Consider the following 20,037-nt stretch of genomic DNA (forward strand, 5'->3'; position numbering starts at 1 on the left):
GAGCAGGAGTACAGAGTAAAGCAGGAGTATGTAGTGAGTATAGTAAGAAGCAACAGTATAGTATGTGTATAGCTTTGAAGGTGGAGTATAAAGTAACAGTATAGCATGAGTATAGTGTGAAGCAGCAGTATAGTGCGACCAGGAGCATTGTTCACCATTGTTTTGAGGAGCCAGTGTGTAAAAACTCTCTTACACTCACCTTAAAAAGGTAGCCATTTTTAATTTTATTCTGGATGGATTCGTATTCTGACAGGAGTCCACAAAGTATAGCATACCTATGGAGTGAGAGAGAGAGAGATCACATAATTTATTTTCTATATATTTGAATAAGCTCAATAGTTTGAAGACAAGGCACAATTTCAATTATTTTAAAAACTAAGCAATTTTACACCTTTCCTTTTGTTTTATGAAATAAAAAGTGCATTGGACATGCTTGTAAATTCTAAGGCTAATTAAGTTAATTTCACTGTTATAAGATACATGGGCGGCGTTAGGGGTGAGCTTCCGAGGCTTAAGCCCGGATATGTTTAGAAAAGCCCCTAAAGTTTTCAAAAACCAGTCCTTCGGTATCAAGTTGATACTAAAATATATATATATAATTTTATATAAAGTCATATAAAAGTAAGGACACTGGTCTTTCTAAAGTATTGGTAATACCAAAGACCCATTCAGTCCCCACACTCTTAATGTCTTACTGGTGGCTGCTGTCTAGCCCTCACGCGTATTTGCATCCAAGTAGGAAGAGTGCTTGTAACTCGCAATTCGCTCTCTGTGTGAGAGCCGTCTTGGTGAGATATTGGAAACTGTGTTGACTCAAAAAAAGCTTTTTAATCATGTTTTAAGTACATATAGTGTTAAAAGCATGCAACTTCTAATCTCTGAGCTTTTCTGAGGCTGAGACAAAAGTTATTGGGACCTTATTGTTGTAATTCCAGAAATACTTTTAGATTTAGTTTAACTAAATAAATTAAAAAAAAAAAAAAAAAAAAAAATGAAAAAAGACAACAACCCATAGGAAATTCCTGAGGGAACCCATGGTTAATTAGCCTTGCGGATCCGCCAACAAATGACATCATGGCTGAACAGCTCTATATTGAATTATAACACACTTTAGCATAAAAGGATGACCCCATACATATCCAGGTAGGTCTGGGCTAAGCCCCGAATATTCACTGACCCTAGAACCTCCCCTGACAAAATATTTAAGTTTCCAACAGTTGGCAAAGTTTTTTTTTTTTCTCATGCTGCAATCTATGCAGCACTGAACACTCGAGTGCAAAACATAATATAACACATAGGATAGTTCCAGCCCTGGATGCTGATTGGCCAAATTGTCCAACCATCCAGGCCCTGGATGCTAATTGGCTGATAAAGTGTTCAAACAAAAGTTATTGTATTATTTATTATTATATTAATTATTATTATTACATTAATTAATTTGCTGAACTTTTTTTAACATTTGTCTCCTTTAAATGTTAATTATGTAGTAATGTTTTGTAAAATCAAGAAAGCATTTTAAGCTGTGCTATTTAAGCAATAAGGTAGAAGAGGCTGTCAATATTGTGAATATACTGTATAATCACTGCTGAAGGGGCTGCTGCATGTCGTGCCCAGTAACAACCTTTAGCTGTAACTATATTGGCAATATAGACGGCCTCTTGTACCTTATTGATTAAATATACATTATACAAATATCTTTCAACAACACCACAGCTAAGAATGAAAGTTAAAGAGGACTGATCAGAGACAAAGGCTAAAACAGCATTTATTCCTCTTTCCTCTTTTCTGTCCAACCAGATGAGCGCTCATAACTGAAGATGAACTGACTGATGTGTGTGTGTTTGTGTGTGTACAGTTAGAGTGTTTTGCGGGGCCAGTTGAGAGGTGATCAAAGCTTTTCCACCATAGCGATATAAATCCTGCTGGTACTCAAAGTCAGACAATGCAACAAGGCACAAACACCTTTTATGTGCATGATCAAGGGGTGAAGGGGTCACAGGAGGTGGGAGGGGCTCCATATGTCTGTGTGCAATTGGGTGACAGAATCTGTAGCCAAAAGGCTTTGACCTTGAGCTCAGACAGAAACTGTATATTAGCACAGCCATTTTACCTTGATGTTTGGACTTACTGTTTTCTGTCTAAGTGGGCTGTTCTTGTACAGAATAAGCTGCAATTTGGACCAGACCAATGCCGCTAATCAAAATTCTGGCTACCCGAGGCTATATACTGAATGAGAGCAGTTTCTCTTTTCTGATGGAGAAGATTAAACTGAGAATGAACATCACATCCCTTTGTCAGAGAGCTGGTTCTTTCAGCATGGCAGCTCTGCAGGACACTGTCAGAACGTATTTCACCAACTGCCTCCAAAAGCAAACAATCTCTTGGGCAGGTTTTGGCAATTGCTCTTGCTGGCTACACTCTCAGAAAAAGAAAAAAAAAAAGTACTGTTTATGGTACATTCAAAAAATTATTTTTAAGATATACAAATTTCGATTTCATAGCAAAATTACATAAAATTAAATAGAGTAATCTTTCACAAAATAACATTTTAGAATCCTTAATATTTTAAAGTTTTATTAATTTAATAAAATTAATTTAGTAAAAAAACATTATACACAGCCTGGCCGCATACTCTAATATTTCGTTGGACCGCCTTTAGCTTTGATTATGGTGTGCATTCGTCGTGGTATTGTTTTGACATCCCTATGCAACGTCACAATGTTTATTTCCATCCAGAGTTGCATTAATTTTTGTCTGAGATCTTGTACTGACGACGGGAGAGTCGAACCACTCAATAAAGTCTTCTCCGGCACATCCCAAAGACTTTCAATGGGGTTAAGGTCAGGACACTGTGGTGGCCAGTTCATGTGTAAAAATGATTCCTCATGCTCCCTGAACCACTCTTTCACAATCTGAGCCTGATGCATCTTGGCATTGTTGTTCTGGATTATGCATGTGCCGTCAGGGAAGAAAAAAATCAATTGATGGGATAACCTGGTCATTTAGTACATTCTGGCAGTCAGCTGACTTCATTTTATTGCCGCGTAACGTTGCTGAGCCTAGACCTGACCAATTGAAGCAACCCCAGATCATAACACTGCCTTAAATCCAAATGGCAACTTTTTCTTTTTTGTCCAGGCAGTGCACAATTAAATTTAATGGGTAAATGCGTAAATCTTAAAAATAGGCAACAAAAAAAATGTTTTGACTGCACAAGGGCCATCACTGGAGTGGTACCCTCAAGTGGACCTTTTTTGTACCTCTAGTTATAACATATAATTCTATTCAGGTACAAAATTGTACCGTAAGGAACTATTGTGTCTTTAAAGGTACATTTGTTTAGTTCCTCTGAAAAAACAAAAAACAAAAAAAACTACAAATACACAAATAAGTGTACAAATATTTATCCAAAACAAAGGTATTGCTTTAGTGATGGCTTTGTGCCTTAAATAAATCTGAGTTCCAATGAACTCTCTACACAACTTGATCAAAAGGGAGGTCAGCATGTTGTTTCCGATACTTCCAGTACCCTAGGATTGGCCACATTATGCCGACTCACTGACAAGCAGTATCTCCTATCAGACAAGTTTGCATCAGCTCCAGTGTGTTTACCTTCCCCAGTGGAATGACCGGGTGTGCGTTACATCAGTAGTTTGGGAGACCCGGGTTTGGATCCCATGTTGAAAGTAATCACGTTCACATAATCAGTGACAAGCATGATTCTGAGGCTGCAGTTTTCCCTATAACACTACAATTGTACCCCACAGATGTTTAGGTTTGGGGTTTGGGGATAAAGTTTATAAAACATGCATTCATCTTCACTGTATTACTGTCTGTACAGCTAAAAACAACTTACTTCCTCCATGGAGATTACACCCAGAAAATGGAGCTTACTCGTGCACATACGGCCAACAACACTTACCGCTTTGGCCACTGGGGGCAGTGTTTCAAATTTTGGTAAGCACAGACCGATTTTAGCTAAATAAAATTCATCCTACTGTTTCTGAGATCAGTCTGCTCTACATGAGAGACTTTCATGCCAATCAAAACAGGGATCATTAAGTTTGTGATAAGATCTCTTCAGCTGAATGCAAGGAATGCCCCATAGGTGCTCACGTACTGTATAAAACCTAATTTAATACACCAAGTTACAATTAAAATTGTTACCTTTAAACAATAGCTCTCCAAAATAACCAACAACTTCCAAAGCCTAGTGTGCAGCCTACATAGACAGCATTTTAAAGGCATCATAGGCATGCTACCTTAAATGATACCGCATTTTGGACAAATTGTAAGCCACGGTCACACTAGGTTTGAGTATGCTAAATTATTTCAGACACCACAACAGACACAAAATGATGACCCGCTCAAGGGCTTATGATTTTAATGAATCACAAATAACAATTCTTGCCTGCAACAATAAAAACATGCAGCTTTGAAAAATGCATTCTTTGTATTAAGCCAAGAGGTTAATGTGTGACGTTTTCTTGTCATCCGAATTCGCAGGTCAAAGTTCACCAAACTTGAGCTTGCATTTCTCCTGCATTCAGAAGCATTTGAATGGGAGTGAATGGAGGGAGAAGTCTAAAGTGAGTGCTTGCATCCTATTATGGATTCATTACCAAAAAGTAATAAAAAATATAGTTACATTTGGGCTAAAACTGGCTATTTTACCCAATACTTTGTTTTGTTTTTTCATGCATTTATAGTATTACTTTATTAGCCTAAGCAATTTGGTAATGTAACTCGATAGTTAGTTAAGTCCCCCGTGCATTTTTTGTGAGTTGCAGCCAACGCAAAGCATTCCCAGTTCCCCTTCTGTCACTCACTCGACGTTGTGTCGATGTAGTGACACTAGGGGTCGATCTTGAGAGCCCGAGACACCTTCAGATCTTTCAGAAAAGGCCAATGAGAATTGCCGAGTAGAATTTGCATGCCACTCCCCCCGACATATGGGTATAAAAGGGAGGCTGGAATGCGGATTCATTCAGATTTTTTCTTCGGAGCCGAGCGGTTGTATTTCAGCGAGATGAATACTACTACTGATCCATTCACCTCTTCAGAAGCGTGTGCTGTTGGATATACTGATGGTTGTTCAAGATGGCGCCGAGTATGGCTGCTGCGTTGTGAGTGCCGACACAACATAGTAGTGTTTTGTTTTTGTTCTGTTCACAGTTCTTATGTTTTTTGTCTTGGATGTTGTCTGCCTTATTGTCTACGACAGACAAACACTTTTGGACATTGGTTCAGCAATTTCACACCATAAACCAGACTTCATATTTCTCAATGCCGACCCGCTGTTTACAAACACGCAAGTGGAGCCCTTTGTCTGGGCAGCACGGCCGCAGAAACGCAAAAGGAAAAGGGGAAACAGAGCCGGCGTTCTCATCAGAGTAAGACGCCGCGCAAATCGCCCCCCGCTACCCACTATTCTACTGGCAAATGTTCAGTCTCTGGATAACAAGCTCTGCGAGCTGAAAGCACGGATCTCTTTCCAACGAGATACAAGGGACAGCTGCATTATCTGCCTTACGGAAACTTGGATGTCTGCGGAGATTCCAGACTCAACCATTGAACCCACGGGGTTCTCTGTGCACCGAGCGGACAGAGCCAAAGACCTCTCAGGTAAAAGCAGAGGAGGTGGTGTATGTTTTATGATCAACAAATCCTGGTGTGATCAGAGGAATGTACATTCTGTCAAGTCTTTCTGCTCTCCTGATCTGGAATTTCTTATGCTTCTGTGTCGACCATTCTGGCTACCAAGGGAATTCACAGTGGTCATTATCACAGCTGTGTACATTCCCCCACAAGCCGACACAGACCGGGCACTCAAGGAACTGTATGGGAGTATAAGTGAGCAGGAAACCGCACACCCTGAGGCCGTGTTCATTGTGACCGGGGACTTTAATAAAGCCAGTTTAAAATCAGTCGCACCAAAATACCACCAGCACATTAGTTTCAACACACGAGGGGACCGGGTTTTGGACCATTGCTACTCTCCCTTCCGGGATGGCTACAAATCCCTCCCCCACCCACCATTTGGCAAATCGGACCACTCTTCCATTCTGCTTCTGCCCGCTTACAGGCAGAATCTGAAACAGGAAGCACCCACCCTCAGAACGATCCAGTGTTGGTCGGACCAATCAGATTCCATGCTACAAGACTGTTTTGATCACACGGACTGGGAGATGTTCCGGTCCGCCTCTGATGACGACATCGAGCTTTACGCTGATAGCGTAATGTGTTTCATCAAAAAGTGTGTGGAGGATGTGGTTCCGACCAGAACAATACGGATCTATCCAAATCAGAAACCATGGATAAATAACGATGTTCGCGCGGCACTTAATATGCAGACCTCCGCTTTTAATTCCGGGAACGCAGAGGAGCATAAACAAGCCAGTTATGCCAGTACAGGAGCAAGATTGAAGGACAGTTTAACACCACCAACTCTAGAAGCATGTGGCAGGGAATTAACATTATCACGGACTTTAAAGGGAATAAAAACTCCGCCATGAACACCGCTGCCTCTCTCCCGGATGAGCTAAATACTTTTTATGCTCGTTTTGAGGGAAATAACACCGCCCTCACGGAGAGAGCTCTCGCGGCTGAAGCTACAGAGGTTAGTTCACTCTCCGTCTCTGTAGCGGATGTAACCTGATCCTTCCAACGGGTGAATATCCGCAAAGCCGCGGGCCCAGACGGTATTCCGGGCCACATCATCAGAGCGTGCGCGAACCAGCTGGCTGGTGTTTTTACGGACATTTTCAACCTTTCCCTCTCTTTGTCTGTAGTCCCCACATGCTTTAAAACATCCACCATTGTGCCTGTTCCAAAGCAATCAAAAATAACTTGCTTAAATGACTGGCATCCTGTTGCTCTGACCCCCATCATCAGCAAATGCTTTGAGAGACTAATCAGAGATTACATCTGCTCTGTGCTGCCTCTCTCTCTTGACCCGTTGCAGTTTGCATACCGCAACAACCGCTCCACTGATGATGCCATTGCATCTACTATACACACTGCTCTCTCTCACCTGGAAAAAAAGAACACTTATGTGAGAATGCTGTTTGTAGACTACAGCTCAGCATTCAACACCATAGTGCCCTCCAAGCTAGATGAGAAACTCCGGGCTCTGGGCTTAAACAGCTCGCTGTGCAGCTGGATCCTGGACTTCCTGTCAAGCAGACGCCAGGAGGTTAGAATAGGCAGCAACATCTCCTCATCACTGACCCTCAACACTGGAGCCCCGCAGGGCTGTGTTCTCAGCCCACTACTGTATTCCTTGTACACACATGACTGTGTGGCAACACATAGCTCCAACGCCATCATTAAGTTTGCTGATGACACGACAGTGGTAGGTCTGATCACTGACAATGATGAAACAGCCTACAGAGAGGAGGTGCACACTCTGACACACTGGTGTCAGGAGCACAACCTCTCCCTCAATGTCAGTATGAAGGAGCTTGTGGTGGACTTCAGAAGAAAAGAGAGAGAACACAGTCCCATCACCATCAATGGAGCACCAGAGGAGAGAGTCAGCAGCTTCAAGTTCCTGGGTGTCCACATCACTGAGGAACTCACATGGTCCATCCACACTGAAGTCGTTGTGAAGAAGGCTCATCAGCGCCTCTTCTTCCTGAGATGGCTGAGGAAGTTTGGAATGAACCGCCACATCCTCACACAGTTCTACACCTGCACTGTAGAGAGCATCCTGACTGGCTGCATCTCCGCCTGGTACGGCAATAGCACCGCCCACAACCGCAAAGCACTGCAAAGGGTGGTGTGAACTGCCAGACACATCATCGGAGGTGAGCTTCCCTCCCTCCAGGAAATATATACAAGGCGGTGTGTGAAAAAAGCTCGGAGGATCATCAGAGACTCCAGCCACCCGAGCCATGGGCTGTTCTCACTGCTACCATCAGGTAGGCGGTATCGCAGCATCAGGACCCGCACCAGCCGACTCCATGACAGCTTCTTCCCCCAAGCAATCAGACTTCTGAACTCTTGATCTCCCATGATCAAAATACATCAGCACTGCACTTTATTACCCTTACTCTTATATCTCACACCGGACTGTCATAAATTATATTATTATTATATTATATTCTCTCTTAACAAACTGACTATCAACTGACAGCCTGAATGTCAATACAGTACAATACTGTACATTCTATATATACTATACATACTTTTTTATATATTTTTATTTTTTATTTTTATTGAATAATGTGTATCTATATAGTGCGTATTGTATACAGTGTATGTTATAATTTGTATATTGTTGAGTGTAATTATGTGTATATCAGATGTTTAAATTGTGCTGTGTTAATTTGATGTTATTGTAAATTGGTACTGTCTCATCACTGTCATGACTGCTATGTTGATCAGAACTGCACCCAAGAATTTCACACACCATTGCACTTGTGTATATGTCTGTGTGACAATAAAGTGATTTGATTTGATTGATTTGATACGGTGCATTCCAGCAGCTTTCTCTCCACTCCGCAATCCACTGCAGACTACGCCCCTGGGCGCTTCGACAGCGCTTTAAAAGAGTTTATTTCCTCTAAAGAGTATATTTCCTCTATTAGAGCAGGCACAGTGACGTTGAACGTCTTTTTAAAGATGCCCTTCCGTCTCTGTGCAGTTCCTAGATGCGGTCGTTACCTCTCTGCCTCTGACGGTCACGATCACTGCCTCATGTGCCTGGGCCAAAATCACAGTGAGAATTCATAGTCGGACCCAGTACGTGTGCTAACGTGCCCTGTACTGGGGTAAGTGCTCCACAGGTCTCGGTTACCCCGGTAACCTCCTGTGATGTATCTTCCGCGGTACGGTCTCCCATTTTCGGTAGACCCGCGTCTCCCTTGGAGGGTGTGGCCTCCGCAGGGTCTTTTCCCCCTGAAAGAATAGGAACGGAAAAGAATGCCTTCTCTGGTGCATTTTATGAGCATTTAAAGGCCCCAGCCGAATCTAATTTTCTGTGGAGAGAGAGAAAAGGCCGCAGCTGGCGCAGCCTGCTCCCATACTAGATACATCTCCTTCCCCCCTCAGGGTTGTTGGGAATTACATGACATTTTGGGGCGTCTGGGGAGGCTACGTGCAGTCCGAGTGCATCTGTTCCTAAGCTCACAGTAGCTTGCCTACACCTGCATCGGCAGTTCACGTAACAGTTCAGCCATTGTGGCGTTTCATATAGGGACCCCTAGTGTCACTACATCGACACAACGTCGAGTGAGTGACAGAAGGGGAACGTCTCGTTTACTGTCATAACCTCCGTTCCCTGATGGAGGGAACGAGACATTGTGTCCCTCTTGCCACAGTCTGAACTACACCGCTGTAATAGCCGGGACCTTGTCTCGGCTCCTCAGTGCAAAAACCTGAATGAATCTGCATTCCAGCCTCCCTTTTATACCCGTATGTCGGGGGGGAGTGGAATGCAAATTCTCATTGGCCTTTTCTCAAAGATCTGAAGGTGTCTCGGGCTCTCAAGATCAACCCCTAGTGTCACTACATCGATACAACAACAGGTTACGACAGTAACCGAGACGTTTTTTTATGAGGTTCCATTTTAGTAAGGGTGCTTAGAAGGTTGCGAGGTAAAGAGTAAAGCAACTCACTAGGTTTTTGGAAAAGTGCTAACATAGTGAACACAGCCAAAATGAAGAATTTTACCATTTTGATTATTTATAAAAAAAATGTAAAGGTGGCCATGTTTGGACAAAAAGAGCTATTTTGGTGCACATTCCCAACTAAATGTATCCAAATCATGATGGATTGCAAATAAAGTTGAACTGAAGCATAATGGGGTGGCAATAATATCAAAGAGACATACCAGAAGTGATTACTAATAACAACTGAGATTGTACAGATGGGGAGAAGGTTGCTCAGTGTTCCTAGAGGTAATTCTTTCCCCCTCCTTTCACAGATTGGTTTTTGAAGTGTTTTTATTCATAGCTGTCATGTTCTAGCAATGCCTGGAGGCCTGTATATTTAACCACAGCACAGCAATGGAAGCCAGTGGCAGCACTTCTCCTGACTGACTAAGCTGACTGCCAATTCCCTACACAGGGGCATTGTTGGTAAACATCCCTAATAATAAAGAGTTTACCATATGTGGTTATCATATTTGATTGTGTGTTTCACATACTGCTTAACATACAGATTTCATTGAAACTTAAATTAATGATCCAGCTTTAATACAAGCTCAGTCAACAACATTAATGTCAAAATGCCACGGTTTTCAAACTGGGAGGCATGTCATGGGAGGCACGGAGATTGATGATAAATTCATCACGTGAAATCAAATCATACATAAATACTATAAAAGAGTTTTGTGAAGATAAATGAATATTATTGACTTAATAGACCATAGTCCAACATAATAAACCGCAGCTCTATGGCGTTATAACACTGTTAATGTCTTGAACGCATGCATATCATGCGAGAGCGCATCCATGTACCAGTTGCGCAAGCGCGAATCTCCCCTAGTATGCAGATGTCCTTGGCTCTCGTGTAAAACTGGATGCGTGCTCTTAAATATATGCTGCTCTATGAATTGCCCTGCTCTCGCTCGGAGAGTGCGTGCTCAAAATGTCTCATATGCACTCGCAAATCTATTTTAAAGCCACACAGCTCTGACTTTGTTCATTCATACAAATATTCTGCCTCTGTAGACGTGTTATATCAAGGGAGAAACAATTGTGGAGTTTGAGTAATCAATTCGCCATTTGGCCGGAAACATGTTTTTTTTTTTGGGGGGGGGGGGGGGGTGTTATGCAGCATAATACATGGTTAAATTTGTAGCCTATTATAAGAATGATAGGCTATTCTGTTGCTTTCTAACAATGTAAGTGGATGATTTAAGTGTCTAGGATGCAGAAAATCCTAAACAAAATCACAACGTGTCAATTATAACGAGTTCAACATGATACTGGGTCGACGTGTCTTCATGTGTTTGTGACAAGTAGTCTCATATTTGGATGGAGATTGGCTCATGTGCTGAGAGTTTATCACAGTTATAGGCTAAAACAGTTAAGTAATCCCAGTGTCATGAGGACAAACCGTAATTTTAATGAAAATACTGCAAAATACGGTTTCATATTATTAATAGAAATATATATAGCCGTTTATCATGCATTAGTGTATAATGCATTGCCAAATGAGTCTGGCAGACTGAATTAAAGGCTATTGATCATCATTGGTAAATTGCTTTAACACCTGAAATATGAAAGATTTAGATAATACTACACTTGAGGACAATACCTGAAATAACTTCAAATAAGTGGCCAGAGTGTACAAGCTGTTTTATATATATATATAATTTTTTTAGATTTAGCATAGGCTATGTTATTTATTAGACTTTTGAATTATTATTTTTTTATTCGTCAGGGAACGAGTTACAATTATTTCTTTGTGGAAATCAACATTATGCCTGAAATACTGTCGATTAAGCTTAACTTATATTGAACCTGGAGCATTCCTTTATGTTTGAAAATCTCCCTACATTTTTATAATATTTGCTATTCAAAATTGTATTTCTTGCATTTATTTGCATACAGAATTGTGATTGGTCTTTTTTTCTTACATCTATTTAACCATTTCCACCCTTTTTCTGAACCCAGAAGTGTTGCACGATTAATGACGGAAGCCTGTTTTTGTTTTCCAGTCTCTAGTGTTTTCACTCGCATCGGCTTGTGTTCTTAGCAGATATTGTGATAATAAAATTGTCAAAAAATAGCAAGAGAACTCAAGTTCGGCATTTACACAGAACTCAAGTATAAAACTAAACTTTACCACAATTCTTTAGCTGCTTTGCATGCACTGGTATTTTCTTAAGAAAAATTCTTAATTTTGTTTCATAATTAAAATGTTGTGTTCATTGGAGGACTAAATGATATTTCGTGTTTAGTTACATATTTCCCAAGAGTGTTCAAGAAAACAAGCAGATGTTTGTTGCTCTATTAGTGTAATTATTCATGCTTAGAACAGGTTGGGGAAGTATTTTGAGCTTCAGGCAGTTTCCAGTGATCTGGGGTGAAACTTCTGTAAAGTTTATTCAATCTGTAATTGTGTGTGTTTGAAAGAGAGTGAAGAAAGAGGGAGAAAGAGCAAGCAAAGGCAGAATGAAAATGACACTACAGGAGAGAGAGAAGAGATTTGTACAAGAAAAAGTGTGGTTTGGCCAAGGGTTGTTCCTGACAGTTGTTTTGAGTCCTTTCAGTCAGTTGAAATATTATATAGACACATATGCATTCGGCCCCACGCACACACACACACCACACAAAAGGAAAAGATAAGGGGGGGAAAAAAGAGCAGAACAGTAAGAGTTGTGGTTGCCAGAAGATTATGTAAGCTTAATCAGCATTTTCCTCATGGGCTTCAGAAATCCCCTGAGCAACTGGCCACAAACAAAGAGGTCTAATAGTCAAACTGCTCAGTAGAAAGTACAGATTCCTTTCACCTCTCCAAACAGAAAGTTCTCTCTCGTCACCTTGGGCTGAACATTCACCAAAGTCTCAATGACTGCCATTGCTATTCAAGGTCAAACTACTTCTCTGTGTGCAAGAAAAAAACAAAAAAAACAGCCAGGATGCAGGATAGAAGGATAAATGTCTAACTTATCAAATTGAGAAACTGACGGAAACCTTAAGCTCAGAACATGACAAAATAAACATTTCAAACCATTTTAAACCCCCTCAATTGAACTAATTACATGTAAAAAGAAGCATTAGAATAGGGTTGGGTATCGGCAAGCACCTCACAATACAATATGTATCACGATACACAGTGCATGTGCATCACGATTCAATATTGTTATCATAACAGCTAAAATAATTGTGCTAAAAACACACATGCCAGTGTGAACAAGCTTTTTGCATGCACCCATGAACATGCATCAGATGTCAAGATTGTCACTGAAAGTACTTCAATTTAGACTTGCAACAAGCTGCATGGACTACTTTGTAGGCATGGGAACGAGTTTTCAATTACTTGGAAGTGACAGCAATGAACGATCATGAAAATGATGATCATGAGTGATGTGAATTTTCACTCAATTTGAAATTCAGTGACAACTACCTGACAACTATACAAAAACGTGTCAAAGAGGGACCTTATTTTTCATTTTGAAATTGATTACATTTTGTGCGGTAACTTGATTGTTAACAGAGACGTCTCATCCAAAGCAACCAAACTGTTAATCGATGTTGCTAACACACTCTCACGGTGAAATCATCAGGATTCATATGACTTTTCTAAATTTGTCTAATTCGTATGATATCGTGCGACTGCACTCGTTTGAATTACTACGACTTTCGCTACAGCCAATGACATCGCTGGACATCGTTTCCATCTAACACGTGACAATTACTTGCTTCTGTCACACACAACAGCTTCCTATCATGTTTACACACTCTACTGACTGGTTAAAGGGGTCATGAATTGAAAAAACCAAACTTAACATGATATCTTGACATATAAGAGTTCATAGCACTATAAAAACATCCTGTAAATTTCATAATCGAAAACTTAGTCCATAAAAAGGCTTTATTGAAACCAAGGTGCCAAAATGGATTGTTCTCTACTTCCTCCTCACTAATATGTCATAATGAGGTATTACATCAGCACAGGCCAGCCTCTGCATAAACAGATCACCTACTTTATCATCGACACTGCTTAGGCCCACCCACCGGTCTTGCGGTTAGAGAGCAGTGAGATTATTTTTGGAGCAACAGGAGGTGTCACAATGGCTACAAAGATGTCAAGATGTTGTGCAGTGCCAGGTTGTGGGAAACTAGATTTTATGCATTTGCTTCACAAGGATCCCAACATTAAGAAAGAGTGGCTGATGTTTATTTTTTAATGAAATCCCGGATCGCGTCGGTAAGTGTGTGTTTGTTTGCTCGCTTCATTTTACCGATGATTCTTTCACAAACAAGACACAGTTTGAAGCAGGCTTTGCAGAGAGACTTAAATTAAAAGTTGATGCAATGCCAACTATATTGGACCCGACAGTGATGTCGCAACAAACAAGTGTGAGTATCCATGTTAATTGTTTTGCTTCATATGTTACAGCCTGTTAGATGTGAACTGAGTATTTGATTTGATCCTAGTGATTTTAGACACTCGTGTATTAGTTTTAATGCACAGGGATCTCTAAGCAGCATATATTTTCTTGCTCTGTTGGCATGATGGCACAATTGCCAAAGATGCACCTAAAGAGTACTGATATCAGTATATTTAGACAATCTCTTTCCTTTTTAATGAAAACATGACTCATTGTAATGAACAACATTTGCGTTTGTCACTACACTGAATATATTATGAAAGATGATTATATGACGAACCCCAAAAAAATGAGCATTTGAATCAGAGGCACAAAAACTGGATAGAAAATGACCAATTATTCCTAAATTATGACTACTTTTAATGAAAAAAATAAAATTAAAATAAAATTAAAATCACACTAACATTATAAGTGGACCTCAAGGAACATTATAAAATTAAATTAAAATCCAATTCATAACACCTTTAAGTTTAGATAAGGGGTTTGGGTAAGGGCATAATATTAATAAGTATGTCCTTAACACCTCATGCGCGGAACTCGCACTTTCTTCTGCATTTGACATCCAGGAATTTGCACGTGAAGTCGTATGAGTTTATGCAAACAAAATCGTATGAGACCATACGCAATAGCCAACTCGTAAATTATGTAAGAATTTTTATGAGATTGGTTTGAAAATTTAAGCACGAGTTTTCAAGTTTGAAGTCCACCATAAAGTGGAAATTCCATCTCTCCGATTTGAATGGAAAGCAGCATAACTCACCTCAGAAACAAACTCTTAAGACCTATTTGGACGGCAATTGTTTCTCAGGGTAACATCTGTAAAAGTAAATTTTCATGGCTTATCTGTGATAAAACTCAAAAGTAAATCACAGGGGACGAGCAAGACTTTTTGTCGATCACATGATTGCAGTTGCGCTTGTTAAATGGAAAATTCATAAATCCACAAACTGTATCCTCTGTATTTGCATTTAAATATGTTTGGAATTACGCTAAAGTGAAAATACATTTTTTAAAAACATGAGGGAACCACGCTGCGGACATTTACAGTGTACATTTTCACATACAGAACAAGCCAAAATTCCTGTGAAGAGCAATTAAACGAATCAAGAAACTGTAGGGACAAGACTGTTTATGAACGCAGCCAAATAAATCTGTCAATGGGGTTACGCGTGTTTCGTCACCCGCATCACCTCAGTTGTGCCGCTTGCACGCTCTCTCCTAAGCACACACAAGGAGATACGGAAGCCGCACATATCAAGGACAGTAAAGATATTTAAAATGAAATTACAATTTTATTACACTGAAAATGAATATTACAATTTTATTACATTGCTGCCATCTCTCATTTTTCTTTCCCTTCTATTTAAGAGTTCCCACTTACTGTGTTGAAGCGGCGATGATTTTTTATTATTGTGAATTATTTCAAAAATTTCTGTTACACAATACTCCAGCTTTCACAACTGTCCATTACCGCCAGAGCTGTTACCACGTGCAGCGCAAACGTACGGCATTTAGCAGAGATCAAAAAGGATTTCCAAAATGGCTTTTGGGTTATAAACTCAGAGATGTGGATTCGGACGGTAATTAAATTACCACACGACCTTGGTGTTTGTCAAAAAACAGTAGGTAATTTGGGCAAAATTTTCTGGGCAAAAAACACATAAATTTCAGATTTGGACGGCAATAAAATCACTGACTACCCCCCGTAAAATCTGAAATTACCTAACGTCCCCATGTAAAATAATTGCCGTCTGAATAGGGCTTAACGCAGCCCAGCATGACTTTCTGTCTGGGATAGAGACAGCACTCAACACTACACAGGAGTGCACACACACACCAGATAAGTGATAGTGCAGACAGCTCTGGAGAAGCGCGCACACAAGGTGAGTTCTTTCTTCCAAATAGCAGCTGAATGGAAGAATGCAGGGTCTTCAAAACTATTTTCAACTTAACACGGCATATTGAAAACATGATGGTTATGGCTTCTCTGGTCAAGCCAAGCTCGGTTTGCAAATACACGGTTCAGCCAGAAATCATGACAAATATAGTGGTGTGTGCTTACAAAGATAACTATGATAACAGGAAGGAAGATCAGAGAGACGAGCCTTCTGAGCATTGTTTTATTGAGTAGGCCATCAAGTCCTCTCATAATGACGAGTAATCAAGTAATTACTTCAAGTACTCGAGTAGATAACACTTCCAAAACACTCATCCATACTAATTTTATGATAACTTTGGGTCCTTTTTTAAGCTTTAAGTCATAAGGGTTTGGAACTACATGAGGGTGAGCAAAATATGACAGAATTTTTATTATCCAGAGATTTGTTCCTTTAAATAATGTTATAATTCACATAACTCTTGCCAAACCTGCAAATTTATGATGTTTGGTCCATACTGATACTTACGCAAGTAGTTATTTAGCTTGTATACACCATTTTATTTTTTTATGAAGTTGTGGCTTCAACAGAAAAATATATCATCATTTTACAACACACTGCATGAGGACAAGACAGAATTCTCCAGAGCTGAAGGCCACATCCTCAATGACATCAAAGAAACATCACAGTGACAATAACAAAGGTGTGTGTGTGTGTGTGTGTGTGTGTGTGTGTGTCGGTCACAGGGAACCTTCCTCTGGGCTCTGTTCTGTTAATCCTGCTCTCTGTAAAGCATTGCACAGGGATTTACACGGGGAAAATACAGACACAGAGATCAGTGAACATACCTCCATTAATCCTCCCTACAACAATAAAAACATAATCACATGCAAAACAGCTTCCAAACACTAAATCAAAAAATTTGACCTCAGTAACATTGCTTACTACAGTACAGAGCGCACTAATGACTGCTTACTTTTTAGCTGCTTCGGTCCCGGAAGTATGTTGCATATTTCTTTCCACAGAGATTTTAAAATAGTCTTTAATAGAGAGTTTTAAGCCATCAACCAAACAAACTACAAATTTTGATTTGCAGCAACAAAAAGAAAGCATGGCAACGGCAAATGACATAATCAAATAAAATGATGGGTACAATATAAAACTACTGACTAGGGCTGTCACGATTACAAAATTTGGCTGACGATTAATTGTCAAACAAATAATTGCGATTATGACGATTAATTGTCTGTTTTAAGGCTGTGATTAATTGTCTCGTTAAGGGCTTTCACAATTAATTGTCAAATAAATTGTCATATTTTTTAAGCTTCATACTCCTTAAGAAGTCATTTTTACATATTTAACTTCAAATATATAAATCAAATAATAAAATAGGAATAAACTATGATTTCCTTTTAAGGCTTTAAAAACTTATGAATGACATGAAAAATAGTGTTTTAAATATCAAAATATTTCTAAATACTTAAAATGTCTCTCTTTTTGGTCAACTTTAGTTTTGGTCAGTTTTACATTTACACTTGTTTTTTGAACTCATATATTTTATAATTTTTACAATAAAAAATAAAATACATTGTTATATATTTTATTATATTTATATTATATTATGCAATACTAAAAAATGTCTTTCCTAATTTCTTCTCTTTCACGTTATTTTAATGCTCTGATTAAACCCACGAGCCCTTATTTGTCATGTAGCAAAACCTTTGAGATTTAATTTCATCATTTTATCACTCCACAGAAATAGATTGCATGTGCGACGACTCGTGTCATTAACACAGCGTGTATGAACCAGGAACATTTGCCATTACACGATCGTGTAACAAAGTGAAACCGGAGCGCTATGCGTTCACTATCAAAGTTTATACTTGTTCATTTATATTTTCGCGGGAGTTTGGCACGAACCTCTGCTGACAGCGTGCGCATCAGAGCGCTTGAGAAGCGCTTCACGCGCTCTTCAGGACAGGAGCTGGTTGACCACCGCGGTACGGCTCAGTGCCGCTGGGACACAGAGTTCAACTAACTGACACACAAACGCACTGTTCATGGCATTTATACAATATATTCACTTAAAATCCCCTTACTTGGGCATTAAAATGAGATTGGAATTTGAATGCCCAATATTCGTGGTTGTCTCAAATAACCATGATCAGACGGTTATTTAATAATCGCGACAGGCCTATGACTGACTTAAAGTCATTGACTATCAAACAATCAGACTATCAGAATTGAGTATTCCAGAGAGCCATGTAAAATATATATTTATTACACAGCTCTCTGGAATACTCGATTCTGATTGGTCAATGGCGCCATCTAGTGGTCTGATATTTCTCTGTAACAACCGTAGCTCCACATATCAGACTGCTTATATGGGTATTTGAAAGCAGTATTTCCTGCTATTAGGATCACTGTGAGTTTTCTACAAGTAAGATAATAAAATAATTTAAACTCAAACAAATGTTTAATGTGCATTTTTGTTATTTATTTGGCAAGTAGTCTTATTGGGCAGTCAAACATTGAATTAATTACAAAATAAACACCAACTGAACTCTGACGCAAACCGGAGGTGGATTTCAGCTGTTCTTCTCACATAATTATATAATTTCAATGCAAATCAATGTTTCATGTCCAATTATTTGTTTATTTGGCAAGTAGTCTTGTAATTGGCTGGATAATGTGCAGCGGCCCCCTTTGGACAACAGGCATAATTGTGGTCTCTTGTGAAAGAAGACACCAGGGAGTTTTTTGTCCAAATGAAAGTCATAAAGAAAAATGGTTGGAAAAGTTAAAATTTATAGGAAAATGATCTACATCGGCAGTTGAGAACGCATACGTTTATGCTTTTGTATCTGATGAACACATACTAGTAATGCAACACGCAACACACATACACACACACAAAATTTCAAGCAATTTCAAGCAATTAAGTAGGTGTGTGTGTGTCTTACATTCCTGGGGTGTGGTGATGCTATCAAGAGGCTTTTGTAAGATGGGTGACTGTATCAAGCAGAGCTGGCAGGCCTAAAAAAAACACCTCCAGTGCAGGACACCCACATACACACAAACCCACGAGCTAAACAGCTACAAACAGGTAAGTTTAATGGTGAAAACTGAAGTGTTGGTGTGTGCGACTGTTACGCATGACTTCCGAGGGCCAACTTTTCTGTTCTCATATAGCAAAGTCTCTTCAAATCAACTTGTGAAGAAGGTAGTTTTCTTTTTTTCCCTTTTGTTTTTAAAATTCAAGCTCCTTTAATAACATTTTGTCATGAGTGTCTCTACAAGATACTGTAAATGCCAAATTTCAAGGGGGCAAGTAAATAATGACAGAATTGTCATTTGTCGTGTGATATATCCCTTTAATGCCTTTTTGAGAATCGTTTATAAAATGCTAAAGAGATAGTTCATCCAAAATTGAAAATTCTGTCATCATTTACTCACCCTCTTTTAATTCCAATTTGTATAACTTTCTTTCTGCCATGGAACACAAAAGGAAATGTTAGGCAGAATGTTAAGGACTGACTGCCTCAAGTCACCATTCTTTCATTGCATCTTTTTTCCATAGAAATGAAATTGAATGGTGACTGAACATTCTGCCTAACATCTAATTTTGTGTCCCAAGGAAAAAAGAAAGTGATTAAGGTTAGAAACAACATGAGGGTGAGTAAATGATGACAGAAATCTAATTTGTGGGTGAACTATACCTTTAAACAGTCACTTCAATCAAACTGTCATAAAATCTTTATGCATCATGTATATTTCTACACAAGCTCACCACTGATGACTTTCAGCACACAGTGGATTGATGGAAATTGCCTCTTCACCAACTTTTTTCCCTGGAATTAAAAAGACAAGCAAATTCAAGCACATAAACAAGAAATACAAAACTCTCCTGTAGCCTACGTATCAAACAAAATGAAAGGTTAACTTTTCAGAAGAACCGATCATGCATCTGCTCACAGTTGTACTAATACGACACACTTCCTCTGCTCTTAGAGCTCTGTCAGGGCCCCTGAAGGTTGAAAGTGTTAATTTGTCTGCTTCCAAACTTTTTGACATTGAAGCCTTCCAACAGAG

General features: G+C 39.5%; 1 protein-coding gene across 9 annotated transcripts in view; it reads right to left on the minus strand.

Annotated features, from left to right (window-relative positions):
- Window positions 1-20,037, minus strand: part of LOC127414417 (regulator of microtubule dynamics protein 2-like) — a 44,762-nt gene that overhangs the window by 8,273 nt on the left and 16,452 nt on the right. For all 9 annotated transcript variants that reach the window (XR_007892792.1, XR_007892794.1, XR_007892793.1 and 6 more), the window contains exons 5-6: window positions 19,736-19,796; window positions 200-275 (exon numbers count right to left, since the gene is read on the minus strand). Coding sequence is in view for 6 of the 9 variants with exons in the window: in XM_051652431.1 (XP_051508391.1) it covers window positions 200-275; window positions 19,736-19,796 (137 nt within the window). In the remaining 3 variants the exon portion in view is untranslated. The remainder of the gene's footprint in view (window positions 1-199; window positions 276-19,735; window positions 19,797-20,037) is intronic.

This window comes from Myxocyprinus asiaticus, chromosome 23 (genome assembly GCF_019703515.2).
Source record: "Myxocyprinus asiaticus isolate MX2 ecotype Aquarium Trade chromosome 23, UBuf_Myxa_2, whole genome shotgun sequence".
Lineage (NCBI taxonomy): Eukaryota > Metazoa > Chordata > Actinopteri > Cypriniformes > Catostomidae > Myxocyprinus > Myxocyprinus asiaticus.